General features: G+C 42.0%; 1 protein-coding gene across 1 annotated transcript in view; it reads right to left on the reverse strand.

Annotated features, from left to right (window-relative positions):
• The window catches only part of LOC126280670 (uncharacterized), a 283,317-nt gene that overhangs the window by 248,780 nt on the left and 8,430 nt on the right, over positions 1 to 26,107 (reverse strand). The window contains exon 2 of the mRNA XM_049979787.1: positions 3,519 to 3,620. Within this exon, the coding sequence (XP_049835744.1) occupies positions 3,519 to 3,560 (42 nt within the window). The 5' untranslated portion in view covers positions 3,561 to 3,620. The remainder of the gene's footprint in view (positions 1 to 3,518; positions 3,621 to 26,107) is intronic.

Raw genomic sequence — 26,107 nt, forward strand, 5'->3', positions numbered from 1 at the left:
CTGGACAGGACTTTTCACTATGGACGTAATGCTATTAATAGCGATGGCAAAGAGAGTCACACTAAAAACGCTACCCTGAGGGACACCGTTTTCCTGCTCAAAGTGATCAGACAGGATGTCACCAATTCGGTATCTAAAATATTGTGGCAAGAGGAAAGACTGAATAAAAAGAGGAAGACAACCACGAAAACCCCATTTGTGGAGCTGCCCCAGGATGAGACGCCTCCAAGTAGTATCGTAGGCCTTCTCGACGTCGAAAAATACACCTAGAAGGTGATGACGGCGTAGGAAAGCTTGTTGTATCGCCGCCTCCAGGAGGGCAAGGTTATCGAAGGTGGAACGAAACGTCCTGAACCCACACTGAAAGCGACTAAGGAGTTGCCGGGATTCTAACATCCAGACAAGGCGGCGGTTGACCATCCACTCCAAGGTCTTCCCTATGCAACTAGTGAGGGCAACACTAAAGTAGCTACTTGGGCTCGTGCGGTCTTTCCCAGGTTTTAAAAAAGGGATTAAAACTGCCTCATGCCACGTGTCAGGAAAGTGACCCGACGCCCAAATGACATTAAAAAGTGCGAGGAGGATTTCTTTGTTAAGCATTGTGAGGTGCCATAGCATACTGTAATGGATCCTGTCGTGACCAGGTGATGTGTCATGAGCTCCAGACAATGCAGAATCCTGCTCCCACATAGAAAATGGGCAGTTGTAAACTTCATGACAGGTTGACTGGAAGTCCAGACTACATCTCTCAGCAACGGCTCTATGGCACTGGAAACCTGGATCCTGACTGGTTGTTGCAGTAACTGTGGCAAAATACGCTGCCATAGTCTGGGCAATGTCTCGCAGATCTGTGTGGAGAGTGCCATTATTCATTACAGCAGCTATGGGGCACCTCCCTCCTCTGCCAGAAAGTCTCCTGATGGTCTCCCACACGATGGAACTTTTGCTGGAACGGTTAATGGTGTTCAGGAACTTTTGCCACGACCTCTTCTTGCTCTCACAAATAATGTGGCAACATCTTGCCCTCGCCACCCGAAAGGCTGCAAAATTCTCAGCAGTCGGCCGACACTTGAACCGACGCAGAGCCGCAGATCTCATGAAAGATGCCCGGAGGGGTCCATGGGTCATGTGGCGCATTTGCTGGCTATCCCTGGTGTGACTGTCGGTTGTCACAATGAGTTGTTCATGGAAACCAATACTTTGCAGTTGCCTTGTTGCTGGACATCATTATTGCAACTGGACCAAGCCTGGGGCTTTCCCTGCCCATATGTCGATAGGGCTGATCCTTAGACAGAAACACTATGCACTTGTCTTCTATAATGTGCAATGAGTTTCACTTCGAGTTTACATTTAGTGAAAGCTGAATTATTGGACTAATCTATTTCCATGTAACTTTCTGACAGGTATTGAACAATATACTGCATCCCACTAATAGGATAGTTGACTGGCCTCCTCATTCTCCACCTCTAAATACATGTGATTTTTATCTTTGGGGAATGTTAAAAGACAAGGCGTATGCAACCAATTCCCACACACTTGAAGAGTTGGAAGACTGGTCATTTTCCAGATTTCGGCAGCCAAAATTAGTTGAGTGTTGCTAATATGTTTGGGAGATGTCAGGCTGCTCTTACTACAGAGGAACATCATTTTGAGCACCTACTGTAAATTGTTTATGCTAAATTCAGCTGACTAGTGGCAGATTTTTGTGCAAGAACTGGGTGCAACAACGGCCGATGGATACGGTGGTGGTGGCCATGCTGCACCGCCTGCAGACCCTCCCTGGGCATCATTCATGAGACACCCTGTATATATTCCCTGGAAATTCATACCACTGTGAATAGAAATCACTATCAACAAAATGAAATGAAAATGTATGTTTGAGTCTTATATTATGCACATTTTAAACATATCTGATACCTATTTCAGTGAAAATGTGAGGTATGCTGATGGAAATTTCTGATGCAATTTCATTGGTACATCTTGTAATATGACACTTGGGTCATATTTCTGTACATTTAAATGTGATATTATTGTGTAAAGAAAATGAAATCTGATAATTTTATCTATGAAACAGAATGTGTCAAAATAAATGAAATGTTCAGAACTATAGTGTGATTAAAACTACTTGTTAGTTGATGTCCGTGACTTACCACTACAGCATTGCCACATCAGGGGCCAATTGGTTAAAGGTGACATGGAAACAGTCAGTTCATAAGTGCTGAAATGCTGTCACATATAACACAGAGCAATGTTGCAAGCAGCTGCCATCAGGTATGACAAGAATGCAAGTTGCTTTCTCGACAGCTGATTTTAAGTGACCAATGACTGTGACTCAATTGCAATGGACAATCCATTTTGATTCCCCATTTTTACACTCATGTCCTAACCTAACAATAACCTTCTGATGTGAAAAGTATGTGCGAAAACAGCAGTCAAAAACCTGTGACAGAGCTATTAATCATGCTCTCTTTAATCACAGGGATTAAAGATGATGTCCATGAGCAGACTCAAGACAGAAAAATTTCAGTTCCACAAGAAAAAGTGAGCTGTAATATTTCACTTTCATTGGTTACCTGACACTATCCTTCCACAGGGCACATGACCCGATGTGACATCAATCAATGAGAAGTCCTGGATAACACTCAGTTACACATTATATGCAGCACAGGCACATTCCAAAGAAGAAAAGAATGGCAGGAAGAAAACTTAAGAGCAAATAAAAAAGTCAATACGATAATGAAAATGACACAACAAAGGATTAAAAAAATACATTTAAACCAATTAACATAATAAAAGTTATTTCCAAAGTGATTTTGATAAAGATTTAAAAATAAAAAAGTTTATATTGTCTGACAGGTTTCAAACCCCTGACTTTCTCCACATCAGGTCCATTTTCTAACCGACAAGCTACACTACAAATTAGTATAGTAGCATTACATTTATTCATTAACAGAACCAGTTGCAATGATGATTTGCTGCCTTCAAAAAGCTGGTCAGCCTCATGCAATGTCATATAAAGATTATCTGCTGTAGGTCAAACTCTATGAAAATAATAACTGAATATGTGATGTTGAATCAAATTTTGTGTGAAAGAGTCCAGCAGTATTTGGCTGGTGTTAGTAAGTGCTGCATATGAAAATTGTATATCACCACCATTGTGTACATGTGTTGTTTTCAGTGTGGTTATCATGTCTGGTGCAAGGCAAAATAAAAATTTGTAATTTATTTGCATGAAACATGTAATTACATGAATTGCAATTGGTAGTATAATACAACAGTACACTAAATTTACAGGCCAAACCCAGGATTTGGAATCCAAACACATCAAGAAAGAAAGCCAGACAATGAACTGGAAGTGAACTGATGATCTGTTGTGGCAGTTTGGCAAAGATGAACAGTTTGGGCTTGATGTTGATCACTATGATTGGAGGAAACCAGTTCCAACAAATGAAATGTCAATTAAAAGTAATTTTAATCAGTGTATAGATAAAAACATTAATTAAATAACTACAGCCTACCTCTCTGAAGTTATCTGAATAACATAAATCCTTCCCAGTCATATGATGATCTGTGTTTTCTGGGCTCACTTGAAGGTTTCTGAACTACTTCTGATATCCAGTCTGCAAAACAGAAATACAGTCATGCAGTATTTTAATTTACTTTGTCTCTCTTACAAGAAATGTTAACAGTTAATCTCATATGTTAACCAAAGTTGCTATTTATTTTATGGGCATACTGGTTTTGAGAATAACCACTTTTTCCAGATAAAATATCACTGAGAACATAATGTATGAATAGATAATCAAATATAGAAAAATAAAGAAAGCAGTACTGAATTTTTGTGAAATTATGTCTTTATCCTACACAAAAAATAAGCTAACTGACATTCTGTAACAACAGATCAGAGGAAATCTATCAGCATATGCTATATACAGGGTGAGTAACTATTGCCACCATTATTACTGAAAGTAGGATAGGAGCTGAAAAGTTTGTGGGACAAATGTTGCATGGGGCAATATGACGTTCGTTTTTTGTTGCTCAGTGGGTTCGCTTCAGAGATATGATGGTCAACCTCTTTTTTTTTTTTTTAATTTTATTTTATGGGATGCTATGGTTTGTATTTTGTGACTGTGGCTATTGAGACGAATCCAATGATGTGTAACAGTAAAGCCTTTGAAGGTCAATGAAGATAAAAAAGTAGCATGAACTTATATTTACAGGTGTTCAAAGTAATAACAATTGGTATCAGTGCAGTGCTGCAATCTTCTTATCATGGACTGAGTGGTAGCTTTATCGCTTCAGCACTTACCAAAGCACATGCTCTGGCGATTCTCTCTCACATATCTTCAGGTGTAGTTGGAACATCTTTATAAAAATGTCTTTTACGAATCCCCACAAGAAAATATCCAGAGGCATCAAGTCAGGTGAATGACCCAGCCACAACACATTTCCTCCGGGTCCAATCCAACAATTTGGGAATTGTCTCTGCAACTCATTTCTAGCCATCAGTGATAAATGTGCCGGACACCCATTATATTGATACCACATTTTGTTCCTTGTTCCTAAAGGTATTTCTTCCAGTAACAGACCTAATGTTTCTTGCAGGAATGTGGTGTACTTCCCACCATTAGGATTTCCTTTGAGGAAATAGGAGTTTACAATTCTGTTCCCCAGAATCCCACACCATACATTCACTGACCACGGTTATTGGTGTGCAACTTGCTACAGCCCACAAGGATTTTCAGTTGTCCAACAATGCATGTTATGCAATTAACATTTCCATGGTACATCAGTGTAGCCTCGTCAGTAAATAAAATCAAATTAATAAATGTGTCATCTCTCTGAATCTGAAGTTGAGCCCATCGGCAGAATTCAATGCGACACATACAATATGTAGCAATTAATTCTTGGTAGAGACTGATATGGTAAGGATGATATTTATGGCCATGCAGAACATGAAAAACACTACTCTCACTCATGCCATATTCCCCCGAAATTAGACATGAACTATAAGGGGTGTTCAAAATGAAACGAGCCAGAGGTATAATTACAGAAACCAGTACATGTATGTTAGAAATAATGACACTGGCTGTTGAGACACTTGTCCCACTGTGACACAAGGCAGTGAATGGCTGTCTTATGAAATTCCTGGGGCTGTGATGTGAACCAGTTCCAAACATATAGCTGGACATCGTCACCCGAGGTGAATCGTTTGCCCCTCAGAGCCTTTTTAAGGGGACCAAAAATGGCGTAATCACAGTAGAGAGGTCTGGACTGTATGGTGGGTGGCTGAGAAACTCGCATAATTGAGTTTCTGTAGGAGTGCTGCAACTGTGTTGGCCATATGAGGCTTTGCACTGTCGTGGAGCAAAATGCTTCCCGTGGGTGAGATTGCCTGGTCATTTTGATTTGATCACTTGGTGAAGGGTGGTCAAGGTTTGCATGTAATGCTGGGCATTCACTGTTGTTCTCTGCTGCAGGAAGTGAATCGGAAGGGGGCCATATTGGTCAAGCGAGTGAGATTGCTCTCTAAGTTTTCATATATTTTTAGGTTTCAGATACATATTTTAACGGTTTTTGTGATAATATTTACTATATAAGTGACTTATTAGTCATTTCTTCATTCACCTCCGCCTTTCTCGTATTGTGGCCTGATATTTGTGAGTGTTTCATATTGAGCAACTTAACCTCTTACCTGTGTTTACATTCCACACTGACCAGTTGCAGCTGTAGCAGTGCATCGAAAGCTAAGTACTAATTAAGTATTTGTGTATAGTGGTTTATTTAGGAACTTTAGCAGTCTTCAACCGGTATTGTTGGTGTTTTCTGGTGAAATAATTTCAGAAGAAATTTTTGGGAACTGTTTTCAGTTTCATTACTGTGTCATTAGACGTTTGATTTTCTTTCTGTGTTAGTCTTTTATTATATTCTCATTTGCTGTTGATTAATGCTGTTAGTAATAGTAGTTACTTCCCTTGCAGAGCACGTTTGTGATTATTGAGGTCAATTTTTTAACATCTTCTAATTGTAGTAGTGGAACGTAGATAAAGTAGTTTTCTTGTTTCAATAACTGTAAAATTTTACCATGAATGAGAAGTGTGGGCTTTGCCATAGGTTCGTGAGAAGTGGATTGCAGTGTGAGACTTGTTCAAAGTATTTTCACTGGGGGAATGCAGTGGGGAAGCCAGTGGGCATTCTGGTGAGATCCTCTCCTGGAACTGCAGGTTATGTAGCAAGAATAAGTTGACAGTGGAGCAGGAGCGTAAAATCTGTGCCCTTCATGAGCAGTTGAAAAAGGCACAGAAGGAGCTAGATAGGATACGAAGGGAGAAGGGGGTTGGGGAATGGAAGCTGGCTGTTGGGAAGAGATCTGTTAGGATAAGGAGATTTTCAGATAGTTTTACTATTGGTGTTTACAATAGATATGACCAACTGTCAGAGTCTAGTGGAGAGAAATCTCTAGTAGCTGTAGATGTAGGAAGTATGCAGCAGACCTCAGCAGTTATGGTGGCTAGGACAGTTGCAAAGTCTAAGAGAGAGAAGAAGGTTCTGCTGTTAGGTAGTTCTCATGATAGAGGTGTAGGCCAGCAGTTGCAGGAAGTGTTGGGGAGTGAGTACCAGGTCATCAACATTGTTATGCCTAATTCAGGATTGGCTCAGGTGACTGTTAACATAGAGGGGCTATGTAGGGACTTTACTAAAGAGGATCGGGTAGTAATTGTGGGTGGGGCTGGTAATAGTATTGATAGGGATGGGGAGTATGACATAGATGGTGACGTGGAAGAGATACACAAATGTGCAATTCGTGGAACTGTTTCAGCATCACGATCAGCCTCATCTTAATACAGCCATCAAGTGTAATAACATGAGACTTGGGGGTGCGCTGATGACAGAAGGCATGAGTCACATTTCAGTGGTGTCGGTGGAGTCTATCAGCAGGACGGGTTTCACTAGACATGACCTGCACCTCAACAGGTATGGAAAATGGAGGTTGGCAAAGCTTATAGCTGACAGCATAGGTGGGAGTGGTGGGATCACTCATGGGAAAATTCTTGTACTTGTGGATGTTAGAGCTGCACCTTTTTTAGATTCAAGTCAGCTAATAGGTTTTCCTGCTTAAGGAAAGTCTCTAACAAAGAAACCACTTTTGACAAAGCTTAGGTATCTGAGTAATGAGGGAATTAGTATATTTCATCAAAATATATAAGGTATTAGAGATAAAGTTAGTGAACTGCTTATAGATGTTGACTCTGAAATTATTGGTATATCTGAACACTTCTTAAATAAGGAGATAAATCAGAGGCTTCCTTTACCGGGATACAGGTTGGCTGGCAGCTTTTCTAGGAGCTCTTTGCGGTGTGGGGGAGTGGCCATGTATGTGAAAAACGGTATCCCATTTGAGTCAATTGATGTTTCAAAGTACTGCACTGAAAAGGTGTTTGAATGTTGTGCAGGTGTGGTTAAATTTAGTGGAGTTAAACTTCTAACTGTTGTTTTTTATAGACCCCCAGGCTCCGATTTCATAACATTTTTGCTAAAGCTAGAGGAGGTTCTTGGTTCACTTTATAGGAAATACAAAAAGTTAGTTATATGTGGTGACTTCAATATTAATTGTATAAGTGATTGTGCAAGGAAATGGATGCTGGTAGACCTCCTTAATTCATATAATCTTATGCAAACCATTCTCTTTCCAATGAGAGTGCAAGGGAACAGTAGAACAACCATAGACAACATTTTTCTTCATTCCTCATTACTAAAAGGGCATTCTGTTAGCAAAAAGGTGAATGGCCTTTCAGATCATGATGCACAAGTTTTAACTCTAAAAGATTTTTGTGCTGCAACACATGTTAAATATAGTTATCAACTTTTTAGGAAAGCTGATCCAGTTGCTGTAGAGACCTTTGTTAACCTTAGCAAGGAACAAGAGTGGCAAAATGTTTATAGTGCTGATACAGTAGACGATAAATATAATGCTTTCCTCAAGACTTTTCTCGTACTTTTTGAAAGTTGCTTTCTGTTAGAACGTTCAAAACAGGGTACTAGCACAAACAGGCAGCCTGGGTGGCTGACTAGAGGGATAAGAATATCCTGTAGAACAAAGTGGCAATTATATCAAAACGTTAGAAACAGTCAAAATCTAAATGCAGCAGCCCATCACAAACAGTATTGTAAGGTGCTTAAAAAGTTATTAGGAAGGCAAAAAGAATGTGGTATGCAGATAGAATAGCTAAGTCTCAGGATAAAATCAAAACAATATGGTCAGTTGTAAAGGAAGTGGCTGGTCTGCAGAGACAGGTCGAGGATATAGAATCAATGCGTAGTGGGAATGTCCATGTTACTACGTCGCATATATGTACAGTATTTAATAATCACTTTCTGAATATAGCAGGTGAACTAAATAGAAACTTAGTACCAACAGGGAATCATGTAAGTGCTTGTAGAAAAAAAAAGTGGTCCGAGACTGTTACCTGAAATGCTCCTCCATGATACTGACAAGAGGGAGATTGAGTTAATAATTAAATCACTACAGACAAAGAACTCTCATGGATAGGGCGGTGTATCTAGCAGAATACTGAAGTATTGTTCTATGTATGTTAGCCCAGTACTTAGCCATATCTGTAGCTTTTCCTTTAGGAGTGGTCAGTTTCCTGACTGACTAAAGTGCTCAGTAGTGAAGCCACTTTATGAAAAGGGAGACAGGGATAATGTTGACAATTTGATTAAAGTGCTCAGTAGTGAAGCCACTTTATAAAAAGGGAGACAGGGATGATGTTGACAATTTTAGACCTATTTCTATGCCATCGGTGTTTGCTAAAGTTATCGAGAAGGTTGTATATACAAGGTTACTGGAGTATTTAAATTCACATAATGTACAGTTTGGTTTTAGAAATGGTTTAAAAACTGAAAATGCTATGTTCTCTTTTCTCTGTGACGTTTTGGATGGATTAAATAAAAGGTTGTTAACGCTAGGTGTTTTCTTTGATCCAATGAAGGCTTTTGACTGTGTTGACCACAAAATATTACTGCAGAAATTGGACCATAATGGAGTAAGGGGAGTAGCTTACAATTGGTTCGCCACTTACTTTAAGAACAGAATGCAGAAGGTAATTCTCCACAATACTAAGAGTGGTAGTGATGTTCAGTCCCAATGGGGCACTGTTAAGTGGGGGGTTCCCCAAGGGTCGGTGCTGGGGCCACTGCTGTTTCTTATTTATGTAAATGATATGCCTTCTAGTATTACAGGTGATTCAAAAATATTTCTGTTTGCTGATGACACCGGCTTGGTAGTGAACGATCTTGTGTGTAATATTGAAACATTAGCAAATAATGTAGTTCATGAAATAAGTTCGTGGCTTGTGGAAAATAATTTGATGCTAAATCACAGTAAGACACGGTTTTTACAGTTTCTACCTCACAGTTCAACAAGAACCGATATTTTGATGAGACAGAATGGGCATATTATAAGCGAGATGGAACAGTTCAAGTTCTTAGGCGTTTAGATAGATAGTTAGCTATTGTGGAAAGCCCATGTTCAGGATCTTGTTAGTAACTAAATGCTACTTTATTTCCCATTAAAACAGTATCTGAAATAAGTGACAGTTCAACATGAAAAGTAGTCTACTTCGCATATTTTCATACACTTATGTCATATGGTATTATTTTTTGGGGTAATTCTTCTGATTCAAAAATGGTATTTTTGGCTCAAAAACGGGCTGTTCGAGCTATATGTGGTGTAAGTTCAATAACGTCCTGTCGACCCCTATTCAGTAGTCTGGGAATTCTTTAATGTTGTTTGTTGTTGGCAATATTAGCTTACTCCCAAGAGTTAGCAGCTTTCACTCAGTTAATACTAGGCAGAAATCAAATGTGCATGTGGAATGCATTTCCTTGACTCTTGTGCAGAAAGGAGTGCACTATTCTGCTGCATCCATTTTCAATAAGCTACCACAAGAACTCAAAAATCTTAGCAGTAGCCCAAACACTGTTAAGTCTAAATTGAAGAGTTTCCTCAGGGCTCACTCCTTCTATTCTGTCGAGGAGCTCCTGGATGAGCTGAAAAATTAAGCAAATTCCAGTGTTACATTGTTGATTTTCTTTATTTAAACTTATGAACTGTCACCTGAATACGTTTCTTATGTTTCATTTTATCTGTTTCTTCTATCATTTTATAATTTCGTGTATTGACTCGTTCTATGACTTCTCCTTAATTTGGTCCCACAGAACAATAAATAAATAAATAAATAAATAAAGATTCCAAGACTTACCAATCAGGAAAGCGCCAGTAGACAGGCACAATAAAATAACACACAAACACACACACAAAATTTCGAGCTTTCGCAACCGGCAGTTGCTTCGTCAGGAAAGAGAGAAGGAGAAGGAAAGATGAAAGGATGTGGGTTTTAAGGGAGAGGGTAAGGAGTCATTCCAATCCCGGGAGCGGAAAGACTTACCTTAGGGGGAAAAAATGAAAGGTATATACTCGCACACACACACACAAATCCATCCATACATATACAGACACAAGCAGACATATTTAAAGGCAAAGAGTTCAGGCAGAGATGTCAGTCAAGGCGGAAGTGCAGAGGCAAAGATGATGTTGAATGACAGGTGAGGTATGAGTGGCGGCAACTTGAAATTAGCGAAGATTGAGGCCTGGTGGATAACGAGAAGAGAGGATATATTGAAGGGCAAGTTCCCATCTCCGGAGTTCGGATAGGTTGGTGTTGGTGGGAAGTATCCAGATAACCCCGACGGTGTAACACTGTGCCATGATGTGCTGGCCGTGCACCAAGGCATGTTTAGCCACGGGGTGATCCTCATTACCAACAAACACTGTCTGCCTGCGTCCATTCATGCGAATGGACAGTTTGTTGCTGGTCATTCCCACATAGAAAGCGTCACAATGTAGGCCGGTCAGATGGTAAATCACGTGGGTGCTTTCACACGTGGCTCTGCCTTTGATCGGGTACACCTTCCGGGTTATAGGACTGGAGAAGGTGGTGGTGGGAGGGTGCATAGGACTGGTTTTACACCAGGGGCGGTTACAAGGGTAGGAGCCAGAGGATAGGGAAGGTGGTTTGGGGATTTCATAGGGATGAACCAAGAGGTTACGAAGGTTACGTGGATGGCGGAAAGACACACTTAGTTGTGTGGGGAGGATTTCATGAAGGATGGATCTCATTTCGGGCCAGGATTTTAGGAAGTTGTATCCCTGCTGGAGAGCCACATTCAGAGACTGATCCAGTCCCGGGAAGTATCCTGTCACAAGAGGGGCACTTTTGGGGTTCTTCTGTGAGAGGTTCTGGGTTTGAGGGGATGAGGAAGTGGCTCTGGTTATTTGCTTCTGTACCAGGTCGGGAGGGTAGTTGTGGGATGCAAAAGCTGTTTTCAGGTTGTTGGTGTAATGGTTCAGGGATTCAGGACTAGAGCAGATTCGTTTGCCACGAAGGCCTAGGCTGTAGGGAAGGGACCGTTTGATATGGAATGGGTGGTAGCTGTCATAATGGAGGTACTGTTGCTTGTTGGAGGGTTTGATGTGGACAGATGTGTGAAGCTGGTCATTGGACAGATGGAGGTCAACGTCAAGGAAAGTGGCATGGGATTTGGAGTAGGACCAGGTGAATCTGATGGAACCAAAGGAGTTGAGGTTGGAGAGGAAATTCTGGAGTTGTTCTTCACTGTGAGTCCAGATCATGAAGATGTCATCAATAAATCTGTACCAAACTTTGGGTTGGCAGGCTTGGGTAACCAAGAAGGTTTCCTCTAAGCGACCCATAAATAGCTTGGCATACGAGGGGGCCATCCTGGTACCCATGGCTGTTCCCTTTAATTGTTGGTATGTCTGGCCTTTGAAAGTGAAGAAGTTGTGGGTCAGGATGAAGCTGGCTAAGGTGATGATGAAAGAGGTTTTAGGTAGGGTGGCAGGTGATCGGCGTGAAAGGAAGTGCTCCATTGCAGCGAGGCCCTGGACGTGCGGGATATTTGTGTATAGGGAAGTGGCATCAATGGTTACAAGGATGGTTTCTGGGGGTAACAGACTGGGTAAGGATTCCAGTCTTGGAATCTTTGTTTTTAATATATTTTTCCCATGTGGAAGTTTATTTCTATTTTATTTACATAAATAAATAAATAAAAATAAATAAGTAAAATAAAAAGAAGAATGTCATCTCGGATGATGACGTCCAGCTGTACGTGCAGAACTGGTTAACATCAAAGCCCCAGGTATTTTATGAGACAGCCATTCATCACCTTGTGTCACAGTGGCACAAGTGTCTCAACAGCCAGGGTCAATACTTCTAACATGCAGGTACTGGTTTCTGTAATTATGCCTCTGTGTCATTTCTTTTTGTACTCCCCTTATAACAGAAGTATCATGAATCACAGTGGCACAAGTACCAATTTCCGTTTCCTCATTAGTAACCTTCCTTTGCCGTGTAAGTTTCTGATGTGTTAAAGATGCATCAGTCTTCAAATTATCATACATTTATTTAAATGTATGACATGTAGGGTGGGTACATTGAGGATATCTTTCGGCGTATAAATCTCTAGCTGTCACTGAACTTTGTTGGCGTTCTCCATAAATGAGAAGCATATAGACTTGTTCTTCAAAGGAATACATCATTCACATTCACTTGATTCAATGATACTATTCTTACTGTTTCTATTAGTGTTGTATTGCAAAACTGTCAACTGTGTTTACATGTCAATGGCATGTTAGACTGATATGCCATATTTGGCAAATATTTACTATTTGCACTATATACGAGAGAGAATTGTCAGAGCATGTGCTTTGATAAGTGCCAAAGTGATAAGGAATAACACTCTACCCATGATAAGAAGATTGCAGCATTGCATTGATACCAATGGTTTTCACTTTGAACACCTTCTGTAACTAGACATTCATGGCATGGTTTTGAACATCGTTGACCTTCAAAGACCTTACTGTAACACATCATTGGATTCATCTTGATAGCTGCTATCACAAAGTAAGTACCAAACCATAGCATCCAATTAAAAAAAAACAAAGTGAACCTTCATATCTCTGACATGACCCAACCTAGCAACAAAAAATGAACACCATATTATGGCCCCTGTTGTCCCATGGAACATTTGTCCCACAAAGTTCTCAGCTCCTATCATAATTTTAGAGTTACTCCACGTGGAAATAGTTAGTGACTCATCATGTATGCATATCAAGTAGCTCAAATAATGCAATATTACATGACCAAGGTACCACAACCATGTTCACATCTAAATATATGATCATAAAATAGTAATGAAAGGTACTGCTTTCCTGTTTAAAAATGAGACAGATAGGTAAAAACATCAAAACGGAAGTAATTCCATGATTTTTGTGCAACTGTCACTCATTTGATAACCAATTGGTTTTGGCTTCTTAAGGCACTGTCAGGTGACAATTGAAAATGCAATTCAGCCACAAGTACGTCAGTAAGTTGTCAGCATACTATCATTCAAAACACTAACATCACGTCACTTCTTTCCTCAAGAAATACACCATACATGTTTCCCAATTATATGTAGGGAAACATACGTTCTGTGCCTAGTGTAGGCACCGGGAACTCAAGAAAATAAAGATAATATAGTTAATACTATTAACATCATAAATAAAACTTAAGAGATCTGTATGCCTTGAAGCACTAGCGGATTGAAACATGTTACTAATGTCATAGCATTAATATTCTTAAACATTGTGACTAGTCTGCTATATATACATATAGCCTAAATTATAAGGCAATCACAGAAAAATAATCTACTAATATGGATAATGATTAGCGAAAGTCAGTTTTATTTTTACTTTATCTGTTAATATTTATTGTAAGAAAGATAATCCCCTATGTAAACCAAACTTGATACAATTAAAACACTAGGTGTCCAGGTTAAACATACACTCCTGGAAATTGAAATAAGAACACCGTGAATTCATTGTCCCAGGTAGGGGAAACTTTATTGACACATTCCTGGGGTCAGATACATCACATGATCACACTGACAGAACCACAGGCACATAGACACAGGCAACAGAGCATGCACAATGTCGGCACTAGTACAGTGTATATCCACCTTTCGCAGCAATGCAGGCTGCTATTCTCCCATGGAGACGATCGTAGAGATGCTGGATGTAGTCCTATGGAACGGCTTGCCATGCCATTTCTACCTGGCGCCTCAGTTGGACCAGCGTTCGTGCTGGACGTGCAGACCGCGTGAGACGACGCTTCATCCAGTCCCAAACATGCTCAATGGGGGACAGATCCGGAGATCTTGCTGGCCAGGGTAGTTGACTTACACCTTCTAGAGCACGTTGGGTGGCACGGGATACATGCGGACGTGCATTGTCCTGTTGGAACAGCAACTTCTCTTGCCGGTGTAGGAATGGTAGAACGATGGGTTCGATGACGGTTTGGATGTACCGTGCACTATTCAGTGTCCCCTCGACGATCACCAGAGGTGTACGGCCAGTGTAGGAGATCTCTCCCCACACCATGATGCCAGGTGTTGGCCCTGTGTGCCTCGGTCGTATGCAGTCCTGATTGTGGCGCTCACCTGCACGGCGCCAAACACGCATACGACCATCATTGGCACCAAGGCAGAAGCGACTCTCATCGCTGAAGACGACACGTCTCCATTCGTCCCTCCATTCACGCCTGTCGCGACACCACTGGAGGCGCGCTGCACGATGTTGGGGCGTGAGCGGAAGACGGCCTAACGGTGTGCGGGCCGTAGCCCAGCTTCATGGAGACGGTTGCGAATGGTCCTCGCCGATACCCCAGGAGCAACAGTGTCCCTAATTTGCTGGGAAGTGGCGGTGCAGTCCCCTATGGCACTGCGTAAGATCCTACGGTCTTGGCGTGCATCCGTGCGTCACTGCGGTCCGGTCCCAGGTCGACGGGCACGTGCACCTTCCGCCGACCACTGGCGACAACATCGATGTACTGTGGAGACCTCACGCCCCACGTGTTGAGCAATTCGGCGGTACGTCCACCCGGCCTCCCGCATGCCCACTATACGCCCTCGCTCAAAGTCCGTCAACTGCACATACGGTTCACGTCCACGCTGTCGTGGCATGCTACCAGTGTTAAAGACTGCGATGGAGCTCCGTATGCCACGGCAAACTGGCTGACACTGACGGCGGCGGTGCACAAATGCTGCGCAGCTAGCGCCATTCGACGGCCAACACCGCGGTTCCTGGTGTGTCCGCTGTGCCGTGGGTGTGATCATTGCTTGTACAGCCCTCTCGCAGTGTCCGGAGCAAGTATGGTGGGTCTGACACACCGGTGTCAATGTGTTCTTTTTTCCATTTCCAGGAGTGTATAATAACGTAAAATGTAATAACTTGAGATGTATTTGAGATATTTATTGGTGGTTTACTTCTGCAAGCTTGGTAACTCAATATATTTTCAGTGTTTCCTTGCAGCAATTGGTAATGCGTGCACATGTGCATAACTGCGTAGTTCACACAGATGTGTGTCAGTAACCATATGGACTACACAGTAGAAGCATTCTATGTGGTTTTTTTCATGAAGCTCTAGTCTGTTACACTGGTGCAACATCATTTTCAGTGTGAGTGCTGACTCCGAACAACTGACAATGTTCCCACTTATGTAACAATCAAGAAATAGAACAAGTTGCTTCAGGAAACCATGAATTTGCTTTTGATGTCGTGGCACCACACCAAGTATGCAATTGTTTGATTGGCTGTTTTAAAGGGCCAGAAGAGACCAAAATTTGTGGTCTTCGGTCCCTTGCTCCTATAAATTAAGTCCACAGGGAAGCAGTAAAACAAACAAGACTTACTGCACAAAGCCTGGAGAAAAGAAAGACCACAAGAACTGCAGAAGGGCAATAAACACTACAATGGACAAAATAAGACAAGAAAACCACAGGAGACACAAGAAGCAGATAGAACAGATTAAAACAGTAGAGCAGATGACTGTGGCTGGCTGATCACAAAAATAAAAAAGGATAAGCCAGCCGCTCTGTAACACATTAAAAACCTCCAGAATAAAAGCACTAGGGTAGAGAACACAGAGGGACAAAAAACATGCACTGAAACTTAGATGGAACAATAACCCCCCTCCCCACCCCACACACACATATAAGTGTAAAACTAAATCAGCTGATGAGGTGTCGTCAGCTACAACTAATGGTAATGAGTCCAGTAACTGAAAATTCCATTGAAGGGCAGCTAAAGCAGGACATTGCAACAGAATGTGGACTACCATCAACCAGCTGCTGCAACAACATGTGATGAGTCTTCACATTGAAGGAGAAAGCCTTGGGTTAGCCAAGCATGGCTGATGTGGAGGTGGGAGAGGACCACAGAGTCCCTGTGACAGGCCATTCATACTCTCCTTTATGGCGCACATTTTTTTGGCTGCACCTAGATTATGCCATTCCATATCCATATCCAAACCCCAAAAACCTTGTGGCTTAATACCAAGTGCAGGTCTGTTTCAGAGATGCCAATCTCCAGACGCAGTTTCCAAGTAGCCTGTTTGCCCAGCATGTCAGCAAGCTCATTTCCTGGGATTCCGTTATGTCCCAGGGTCCAGACAAACACCACTGAACGACCCTGGACTGTTCCAGGGGATAGACAGCCTCCTGGATGGTCACAATCAAAGGATGGCAAGGGCAGCACTGGTCAATATCTCGTAAGCCGCTCAAGAAGTCACTAAGCGCAAGGAAGGACCAACTGGAGCTGGAATGAATATGTTCAAGAGCACAGGATATGGCCACCAGCTCTGCAGTGAAGACACTGCAGCCATGCAGCAAGAAGTGCTGTTCAGTATGTCCTGTGTGAGCATAAGTGAAGCCAACATGACAATCACCCATTGAGCCATTGGTGTAGACTACTTCAGAGTCCCAGGACCCATCAAAGATCGAGAGCAAGTAACAGCAGAGACCTTAGGGTCATGCAAAAGGTCCAGCTGAACCTGAGCCTAGGTATACACCATGGAGGTGTATATGAATAGACATGCAAGAGAGGTGATAAAGGAAACGACTCTAGTTCAGACAGAAAGGATTGGATGTGAACATCATAATCCCTGACGTGGGCTGCAGAGGTAGGAGATGAACCATCATAGCTGGGAAGAGGAGATGGTAATTTAGACGCTCAGGAGAGCTACAAATGTGCATGGCATATTTGGTGAGCAGTTGTCAGCACCTGATCTGCAATGGAGGGACCCCAGCCTCCACCAGTAGGCTGATCACTGGACTCGTCCCAAAAACTCCATTTGCTAGTCGAACCCCACAGTGTGCGCTGGATACAGCAAGAACCATAAACCAGGCTCCAGTAGAGAAGGCAGGACTGAACAAGGGCTTTGTAGATCCACAGCGGTGTAGAGTGATCTGCACCCCAATTGGTATTGCTCAGGCAGCAAACGGCATTAAGGTATAACCAGCACTTCCGCTTAAGCTGAGGAAGGTGAGGAAGCTTAGTCAATCGGGCATCAAATACTATTCTTAAGAATCAATATGTCTCTCCACTACACCTGAGTGGATCGTCATCAAGGTAAAGTTCTGGTTCTGGATGAACGATAAGATGCCAACACAAGTGCACGATGCACGACTTTGTGGCTGAAAACTGAAAGCCGTGGGTTAGAGCCCATGGATGAGCCTTTTTGATGACTCCCTGCAGGCACCGATCAGCAAACCAGTACTGGAAGAACAAGAGGAAATGCAAAAGCCGTCTGCATGCAGAAAAGGTGAGACAAATGGCCCCAAAGCTGTTGCTAGACCATTAATGGTCACTAAAAATAAAGAGACACTCAATGCTGAGCCCTGCAAGACCCCATTATCCGGGATATGGGCGGAAATATGAAAGGGACCAACTTTGACCCATAAAGTATGGCGTGATAGAAAGTTTTGGATAAAAATCGGCAGTGAGCTCCGTAGACCCAACTCATGAATGTGGCGAGAATGTGGTGTCGCTAAATCGTGTTATAGGCTTTTCTTAAATCAGGAAAGACGGCTACCAGGTATTGGCGTCTGGAAAAGGGTGTTAGAATAGCACACTTGAAGGACACAAGGTTATCAGTGTTAGAGCGACCGTTGTGGGAACCGCCCTGGCACAGGGCCAGTAGGCCACGTGACTCCAGGAGCCAACAAAACCGCCGACACACCATATATTCTAGCAGTTTACAAAAATCGTTGGTTAGGCTGATGGGCTGATAGCCATACACATCAAGCAGGTGTTTACCAGGTTTAAGCACGGGAACGAAGGTGTTCTCCCGCCACCACACCAGATGCAGTTGAAGATAACGAGGAGATGTCTCTGGTAGTCTGATGAGAGATGTTTAATCATCTGAGCGTGGACGCGACCTGACCCAGGAGATGTGTTGGGACAATGTACAAGGGCACAGAGGAGCTCCCTCTCGGTAAATGGAGCGTTACACGGTTCACTGTGTCGTGTGGTAAACGAGAGGCGGTATCTGAGTGAATTAGATCAACAATTCACCATCAGAAGTAGGTGTTAATGTATTATTTTCCCTTCCATCTGCTGTTTGCGAGTATGAAGGACCGGGGTGGGGGTAATTCTCCGATGCAGAGGCCCGAGCACAGTCTCAGCAAAGTGCTCAGCACCTGCATTTGTGTTAGTAGATAATGCTCCATTGACGGATTCACCAGGGCAACTTTTGGGGTCTGGTACCCAAAGACATGTCTGATCTTCGTCCAGACTTGCGAAAGCAACGTATGTAACTCAATGGTGGAAATGTACCTCTCCCAACACTCCTATTTCCGTCTTTTTATGAGCTGCCAAACAGGGGCACGGAGCCGTTTAAAAGGTGTTAGGTGCTCCGCAGATGGAGCCTCTTATGTTGCAGTAGAGCCCATCTACGATCTTTAATGGCCTCAGCAATTTCCAGCGACCACCAAGGCACTGTCTTGCGCTTTCCACAGCAGAAACGATCGTTATGTTTGCTCTCTTGATCACCACATCAATGTCACCGTGTGGGAGAGATTCAACGGTGATGGCAGAAGTGAAAGCTTCCCATTCTGTCCTGTTTAAAGCCGATCTGGGTAGGCGTCTGGGGGAATGACACTGGGCGAGTAACAGGAAGATGGGGAGGTGATCACTACCACACAAGTCGTTGTCGGCTCTCCAATAGACAGGTGAGGGAAGTCCTGTGCTGCAAAGTAATCAATCAATGGCCGAGAAAATACCATGAGCCATACTGAAATGTGTGAGGGCCCCAGTATTTTGAGTTGAGACAGGACATTATCAACATCACTACCTTGGCCAGTAAGCATGCCATTACCCCACAAGGGGCTAGGGGTGTTAAAAGGTGTTAAAATCTCTCAACGTAGGGAAAATTTGGGGAGTTGATTAATCAGTGCAGCCAAAACGTTCAGGGGTACTTCACCATCTGGAGGAAGATATACATTACAGATGGCTATTTCCAGTGTTGTCCTTATCCTGACAGCCACAGCTCTGAGAGGAGTTTGAAGGTGCTCAGGTTCACTACATACCAAGTTCAGGAGACATACGCATACTCCACCCAACACTCTGTTGTATTTGCTACAGTTTTTGTAATATCCCCCACAGCCGCAAAGGGCAGGAGTCTGCAATGCCAGGAATTAAGATTCCTGGAGGGCAATGCAGGTGTAACGCTTAAAAGTTGTCACAGTTCAGCCAGGTGGTGGAAAAGACCACTGTGATTCCACTGGAGGATGACTTTATCTGGAGCCGGGAAAGTATGAAGAGATCAAGGAGGCAGTTTACATATCAGGATTGCCTGCTTCCACTGACAGAGTACCTGTGGAATCGTTAACCATTGGGTATGAGGGTCTGGCAAGATTTAGGTCCTTGGGGATGCCAGAATCTCCATCTCATCCTCAAACGTGGAACTTGTAGGTAGTGGTGGTGTATGGACCATTGCACTTTCTTTTTGGATGTCTCTCGCTGTTCCTTGGCTTTTTCTGGGTGGGGGGGGGGGGGGGCTTTACTAATTCAGTCTCCAGGGCTGAGGAGGATCTTGAAGCCCAACAATCAGCTGCCTGTGGTTTCTTCAGCCACTGGCGAGCATTCTCTTTCCCACTGGTAGTAACCTTGGAAGAGAGTGATCCAAGGGATCCCTTCCTAGAGAAATGAACGAAAGAAGACTGATGTTACTCCGGCTGAGAAGTGGGGACTGATGTCTCTGATGGTTGGGGGGGGGGGGGCTGCTGCTCCCAACGTAGATGTTGTAGGAGCCACAGGCATAGCGTGCCTCCCCCTCTCACACTGTCAAGGGGGCAGGTGTAGTCTTGTGACTGTGAGAGCCAGTTATAATGGCGTATCCTAGTTGTAGCTGTGGCATAAGACAGTGTCATGTGCACAGTGTTTAGCCTCTAAAATTTGTTCTTAGCCACTGTGTAGGTCAGATGATCCAGGGTCTTGTATTCTATGATTTTCCTTTCTTTGTGGAGAATTGCAGTCTGGCGAGCAAGGGGAATGGTGCCCTCAGCAGCTGACACAGATAGGAGGCGGGGCACATGGAATATTTGTATGTGATGGACGTCTACAATCTCAACATGTGATGCTCGAAGTACAGCTGGAATACATACGCCTGAACTTCCAGCACTTAAAGCACAGGACTGGGAAGCGATATATGGCTTTACATCACATTGGTATACCACCACGATGATGTTCTCGGGTAACGCATCACCCTCAAAGGCCAAGATGAAGGCACCGCTGGCAATCTAACTATCCTTTCGATGACTATCGACACGCTGGATGAAATGAACATCTCGTTACTATAAGTTGGCGCACAACTCGTCACTGGACTGCAAAAGAAGGTCCCTGTGGAATGTAATACTGGACTATATTTAAGCTCTTGTGCAGCATTATGGAAACAGAAACACCCCACAGCTTGTCGCAAGTGAGTAATGCCCGTGACTGAGCAGATGATGCTGTTTTTATCAAGACTGACCCAGAACGCATTTTGGGCAATCCCTCCACCTCCCCAAACTTGTTCCCTAAATGCTAAAAAAAAAAAAAAAACTGAAGAACGATTCCCCATCAGCTTTCGTACATATAAGGTACATATTAGGTACTGTTGCAAATAAGGTTCACTTCTATCTTTAGTCGGCGTTCCTCCCTTGATGTGGCCAGGGAGGGGAACAAATTGGTGTTATACTTACTGGCATTCATTGAGACCTTGAATGCTTAGAGACTGCTGCTGTTTGTCCACCAGGAAGGGATGACATAGTCCACTTCATTCTGGATCATCCATCCCGATCTCATCCACTCCCTTCCCACAGGCGCCACCCAACAAACACCACATGGCAGGATGGCATTGCTGAGAGTCCCAATGCCCAAGGTAGACAGGCATCAGTAGAGCGATCCCAGTGTAGTCAGGGGGCTACAATTACATCATTCGACAGTACACGATGTCATCGAGATAAGGTTGTGTATATTGGCATATAAATTACAGCATCGTCACAAAATCTAACCTGAGGACAGGCCATAATGGAAGGCATTCACGGAGACAGTTCTGGAAAAAATGGACGAAATTAAGGCATTCTTCGAATTCATCTGTTTCTCAGACAAGGCTACATTCCACACATCCATAATGGTAAACTCAGAGGACGAAAGTTCAAATCCGTATCAGGCTCTCCTCCAGGCAAACGCCAGCATTGTTCCTTCGATAGGGCACAGCCACTCTCTTTCTCCACCCTTCCCTAATCTGAGCTTGTGCTCCATCTCCAATGACCTCACTGAAAATGGGACATTAAACACTAATCTCCTCGTCCAGCAAGTAAACATTCACAATTTCTGCATAAGGGGGCCCAGCCATTACCTTTTGTTGTGCCACTTACAACTCAGTCGCATCTTTTAGCATGTATTTTTGATGTACTATATCAATTGTCAACCTTTTAAATTCAAACACTGTGCCTCAAAGAATATTCTTGGTCATAATAAAGTAAACGTTGCCCATTTCCAATTAGAAAATTCTTATTGGCTGGCGACTTGTTAAGCAAAGCCACCATAGCACAGTAACACACATAAAATGAGTTCAAGCTACTGGATGTGTGGAGAGGGGAAGAGGCCCTTCAGCAATGAGAGTGTAGGTAGGGCCGAAAGCTTTATGTGAAGTGCTGAAAATATACTTTTTGTGCAGATAATGTGCTATGACAGAGATGTCACAAGGAAATAGAACAAGAGTTTTAAAACAGCACATTTTAAAGACTTTCGTGTTCAAATCTGATATGATACATTTGCAACTTCTACATACACTTCGCACCATATACACCACACCATGTAGATTGCAAAGACTGTCGGTAGTTACAGAGGGCGTGAAGCGTAACTGTAGCACCTGAGCTTTCCTTCAAATTTATGTTTTGCATAGCGTACAGAAATTCAGTGAACCGACTTCTAATAAGCTTGTAACGTCAATTGAGGAAGCAAAGTAGTTTATTCACAAATATTTTTCTCTCATCAAGACTAAAACAACACTTAAACAGTGAGGAGCATATGAACAACAGCTCATAAGAAAAGCATTGAACAATAACAGCAATGATGACAATGTATGTCATTAAGCAGATGTCCACATTTATGCTTATAGTTTACCCACGTAGCTCCTGTGATGTTTTTGGTTTAATTCAACTCGTCATCAGGTTTTGCTTTTTTTTCTGGGTAAGCACAAAGAATGATCCCCCAAAAACATGTGTCTTGAACGCATAATTTGTGTTGTAGCATGTTGGAAAACAGCTCCATCACCTCTACCCAGATACCAACTGCAATTTTTTGATAAGTTTTTACTTGCTGCTACACAACTGATGAAATTCATTACTACAAATTATCCTCCTCTTAGACAGATTATATACAAATTTTTGGAGACAATGGAGGTATTTAATCACGTAAGCCAATCACTTGTGTTTTGGCTCAACTTGGATCCTGAGTACCTAGATCGCTAGATTGGCAGTAGTCCATCGACTGCTTAGTGCCCTTTAAGCCCAGGCATTATACCACTTGATTTTTTTTTCATGAATCAAGTGTACCAGATACCAGTCTGTGATCCACCAGATATATGCTGTCGCCTTCGTGCAGCTATCATAAATGTTATGTCTACAATGCTGCAAAACAATTGAAGAGAAGTGAAATACAGATTAGATGTCTATTGCACAACTAATGATGTGTATATTTAGATGTATTACGTGTGTAAAAAATCGTTTTTAGTTATCATACTTGTCAGTCAATAAATATCTCAATTATCTCTCAAGTTCTTACATTTAATATCATTATATGTTAATCCCAGACACCTTGTACAGAGCACTGTAAATTGAAATATAGCTGACATACTTACAGTTACGGTTATTCCCAATATAGATACATAAAATGGTTTCACCAACTTTCCTGATTTACTAACAAACATATTTCATTTATAGTCTGATTATATTGTCCGTCAAAAGCAGTAAAACGTAATGTAGCTATTTGTCAAACGATTATGTACATTTTAAAATCAGCAAATATCTTTACGTCGGTCCTTATAAGATAGACCCCACCCCAAAACAGCCAGTCTGCTGCCGGAATTGACTTGAAGAAAATTTGTGTGGTGGAAAGTCATCGACTAGTTCTCACACAATTAACATCTCTGCTTAAATACCCATTATCAAAAGTTAGTGTACATAACATCTTCATTAAATTCTGCGATTTTTTTTCTTTTAATTAACATCTTGGGGAGATTACTCTGCCACTGTCACACTATCGTTTAGGATTGTGGAGCTGTATAACCGTAATAAACGTTTACTCAACACCTGAGACAGGTATTGTTCTGACTTCAAGAGATAATCAAATACGTTTAAAGTGTTTTGTGTACATTATTGTTGATATTACAGCAGCAGTAGCAAAGTTAAGCCATTCAATTGTAATAAAAAAATAAGGTTGTGGATGTGATAGCACGCCATCAGATTAAACGGATATTTGGTAGTGGCTGTTTCCCTTCATCCATAAAATCGACTGTTGTTATACTTCTATTTAAAAAAAGGTAAAACGTCGGGCCCTATTAGTCATTGCTGAATCTCTCTTACATCCAATCATTCAAAAGTAATAGAGTTCTGCATGCAATTCAAAATTTGCGAACGTCTATCTAAAAAAAATAATTTAAGTGAAAACAATTCAAGATGTTGTTTCATTGTTGGTAAAATTATGTTTTTGTGCATATGTCATGAGTATGTACTGTTCACTTGTGGTACTTGTGATACTAATGGTGTACTATGTCCTGCAATATCTTGTTCATAATGTAAACATTTATTTGCATGTACATGGGGGTGTGTAAAAAAATGATGGCGCCAGCTGCAAATATATACTTAAGGATTGGTGAATGAATGAATAATAATAAGCCTAATAATAATATCAGCCACACAACCCCAAAGATAGCAAGGGAAATTAAGTGCAAGAACTATCTTACAGTCCATGTAACAAGTTGCTGAAAAGAACAAAACAGGTGAATGGAAAAGAAAACTGGTGTCGGACACCTTCAGTATGGTTTAGAAAAGATGAAGGCAATTGTGATGCACTTGATACCAGTAAATAATGTACAACTTGAGATAAATCAAGAAACATAAATATTCATTGAGGTACTGCTCAAATTTCGATGTGGTGCACACATTAGTAACTTGCTTTAAATGTTCAGAAAAGTAAATTTGTGCCCTTCAGTAAAACGAAAAAACATGGTATCCTGTGACTGCAATATCAATGAAACACAAATACTTGGTTGTAATACTGTTTTGATACTGTTGTAGGGAAATAAATTGGAACGACCACATAGCCCCAGTCATAGGTAGGGCAGGGCAGGTATCAGACGTCGGTCTATTGGTAGAATACTAGGGAAATGTAATCAGTCTACAAAGGCGATTGGCTACAAATCACTCATCTGACCAATCCTAGCATATTGCTCACGTGTGTGGGACCGGTACCAAACAGGACTAACAGTGGATATTGATCATATACAGAGAAGGGCAGCACGAATGATCACAGGCTTGTTTGACCTACGGGAGAGTGTCACTGAAACGTTGAAAGAACTGAACTGGCAGATACTTGAAGGTACACGTAAACTAGCCCAAGAAAGCCCTCTTACAAAGTTTTAAGAACCGACTTTACATGATGACTCTAGGAATATAGTACAACCTCCTACGTATCGCCCAGATCTTGTGGACAAGGTTAGACCAATTACGGGACGCATAAAGGCATTTAAACTGTCATTTTTCCCGCGCTCCATAGGTGAATAGAGCGGGAAAAAGCCCTTACAACTGATACAGTTGGTCATGCCCACTGCCACGTACTTCACATCGGTCTGCAGAGTCCATATGCAGATTTAGAATATGTCTGTAAACACAAAGCGGAAATTAGATATGGGACACAGTTTTGCGTGTCGCTTGGTTTTCTTTTCTTTAAATGTATTCATTTATGCAGATGTAACACTGCAGCAGTCTACGGAACTACCCATTACTGAAAATGCAACATAGCTAGCTCTACAATTAACTGCGTTATGAGATACTAGAGAGAATGTCTCTGTGGCTATGACAGGCTCAGGTTGATAAGTGCTCTGTAGTTGCGCAAAACGAGCCATATTTTCATGTAGATTTGCTTTACTGTTTTGAAAACAGTAGAACGTTCTACCTCAAGTGAAAGTGAAACTTTTCAGCTTTTGTTTGTATTTGTCAGGTACATGGAAAAACACCATTTACAACAGTATGAATGAAAAATAAACTATTGTAGTTTTCAAAGTATTTTGACTTTTCTTGGTTTAGTGTTACGGCTGATTTCGTGTTAGGTGTTATTGGATACAAATATATATTTGATATGTTCTTCACGAAAGCTGGGAAATTTTAACATGAGGAACTCACAGAACTTTGTCTTCGTTTAATAAATAGACGATTGATACATGTCGTCAATGAAATTTGTGTCAAGCTTTATTTTAAATATAGGACATGAGAGGCAGAGGCTACGTCACTCCGTACCAATTGTTAGGGTTTTTTTCCATTCCATTTACGAGTGGAGCGCGGAAGAAGAACTATGTAAATACCTCTGTGCGTGCTGATTAATCTAATCTTGTCCTCATGATCACTACGGAAGCGAACGTGCGGAGTTGTAGGTATTACTACT

The sequence above is a fragment of the Schistocerca gregaria genome, chromosome 1 (assembly GCF_023897955.1).
Source record: "Schistocerca gregaria isolate iqSchGreg1 chromosome 1, iqSchGreg1.2, whole genome shotgun sequence".
Classification (NCBI taxonomy): domain Eukaryota; kingdom Metazoa; phylum Arthropoda; class Insecta; order Orthoptera; family Acrididae; genus Schistocerca; species Schistocerca gregaria.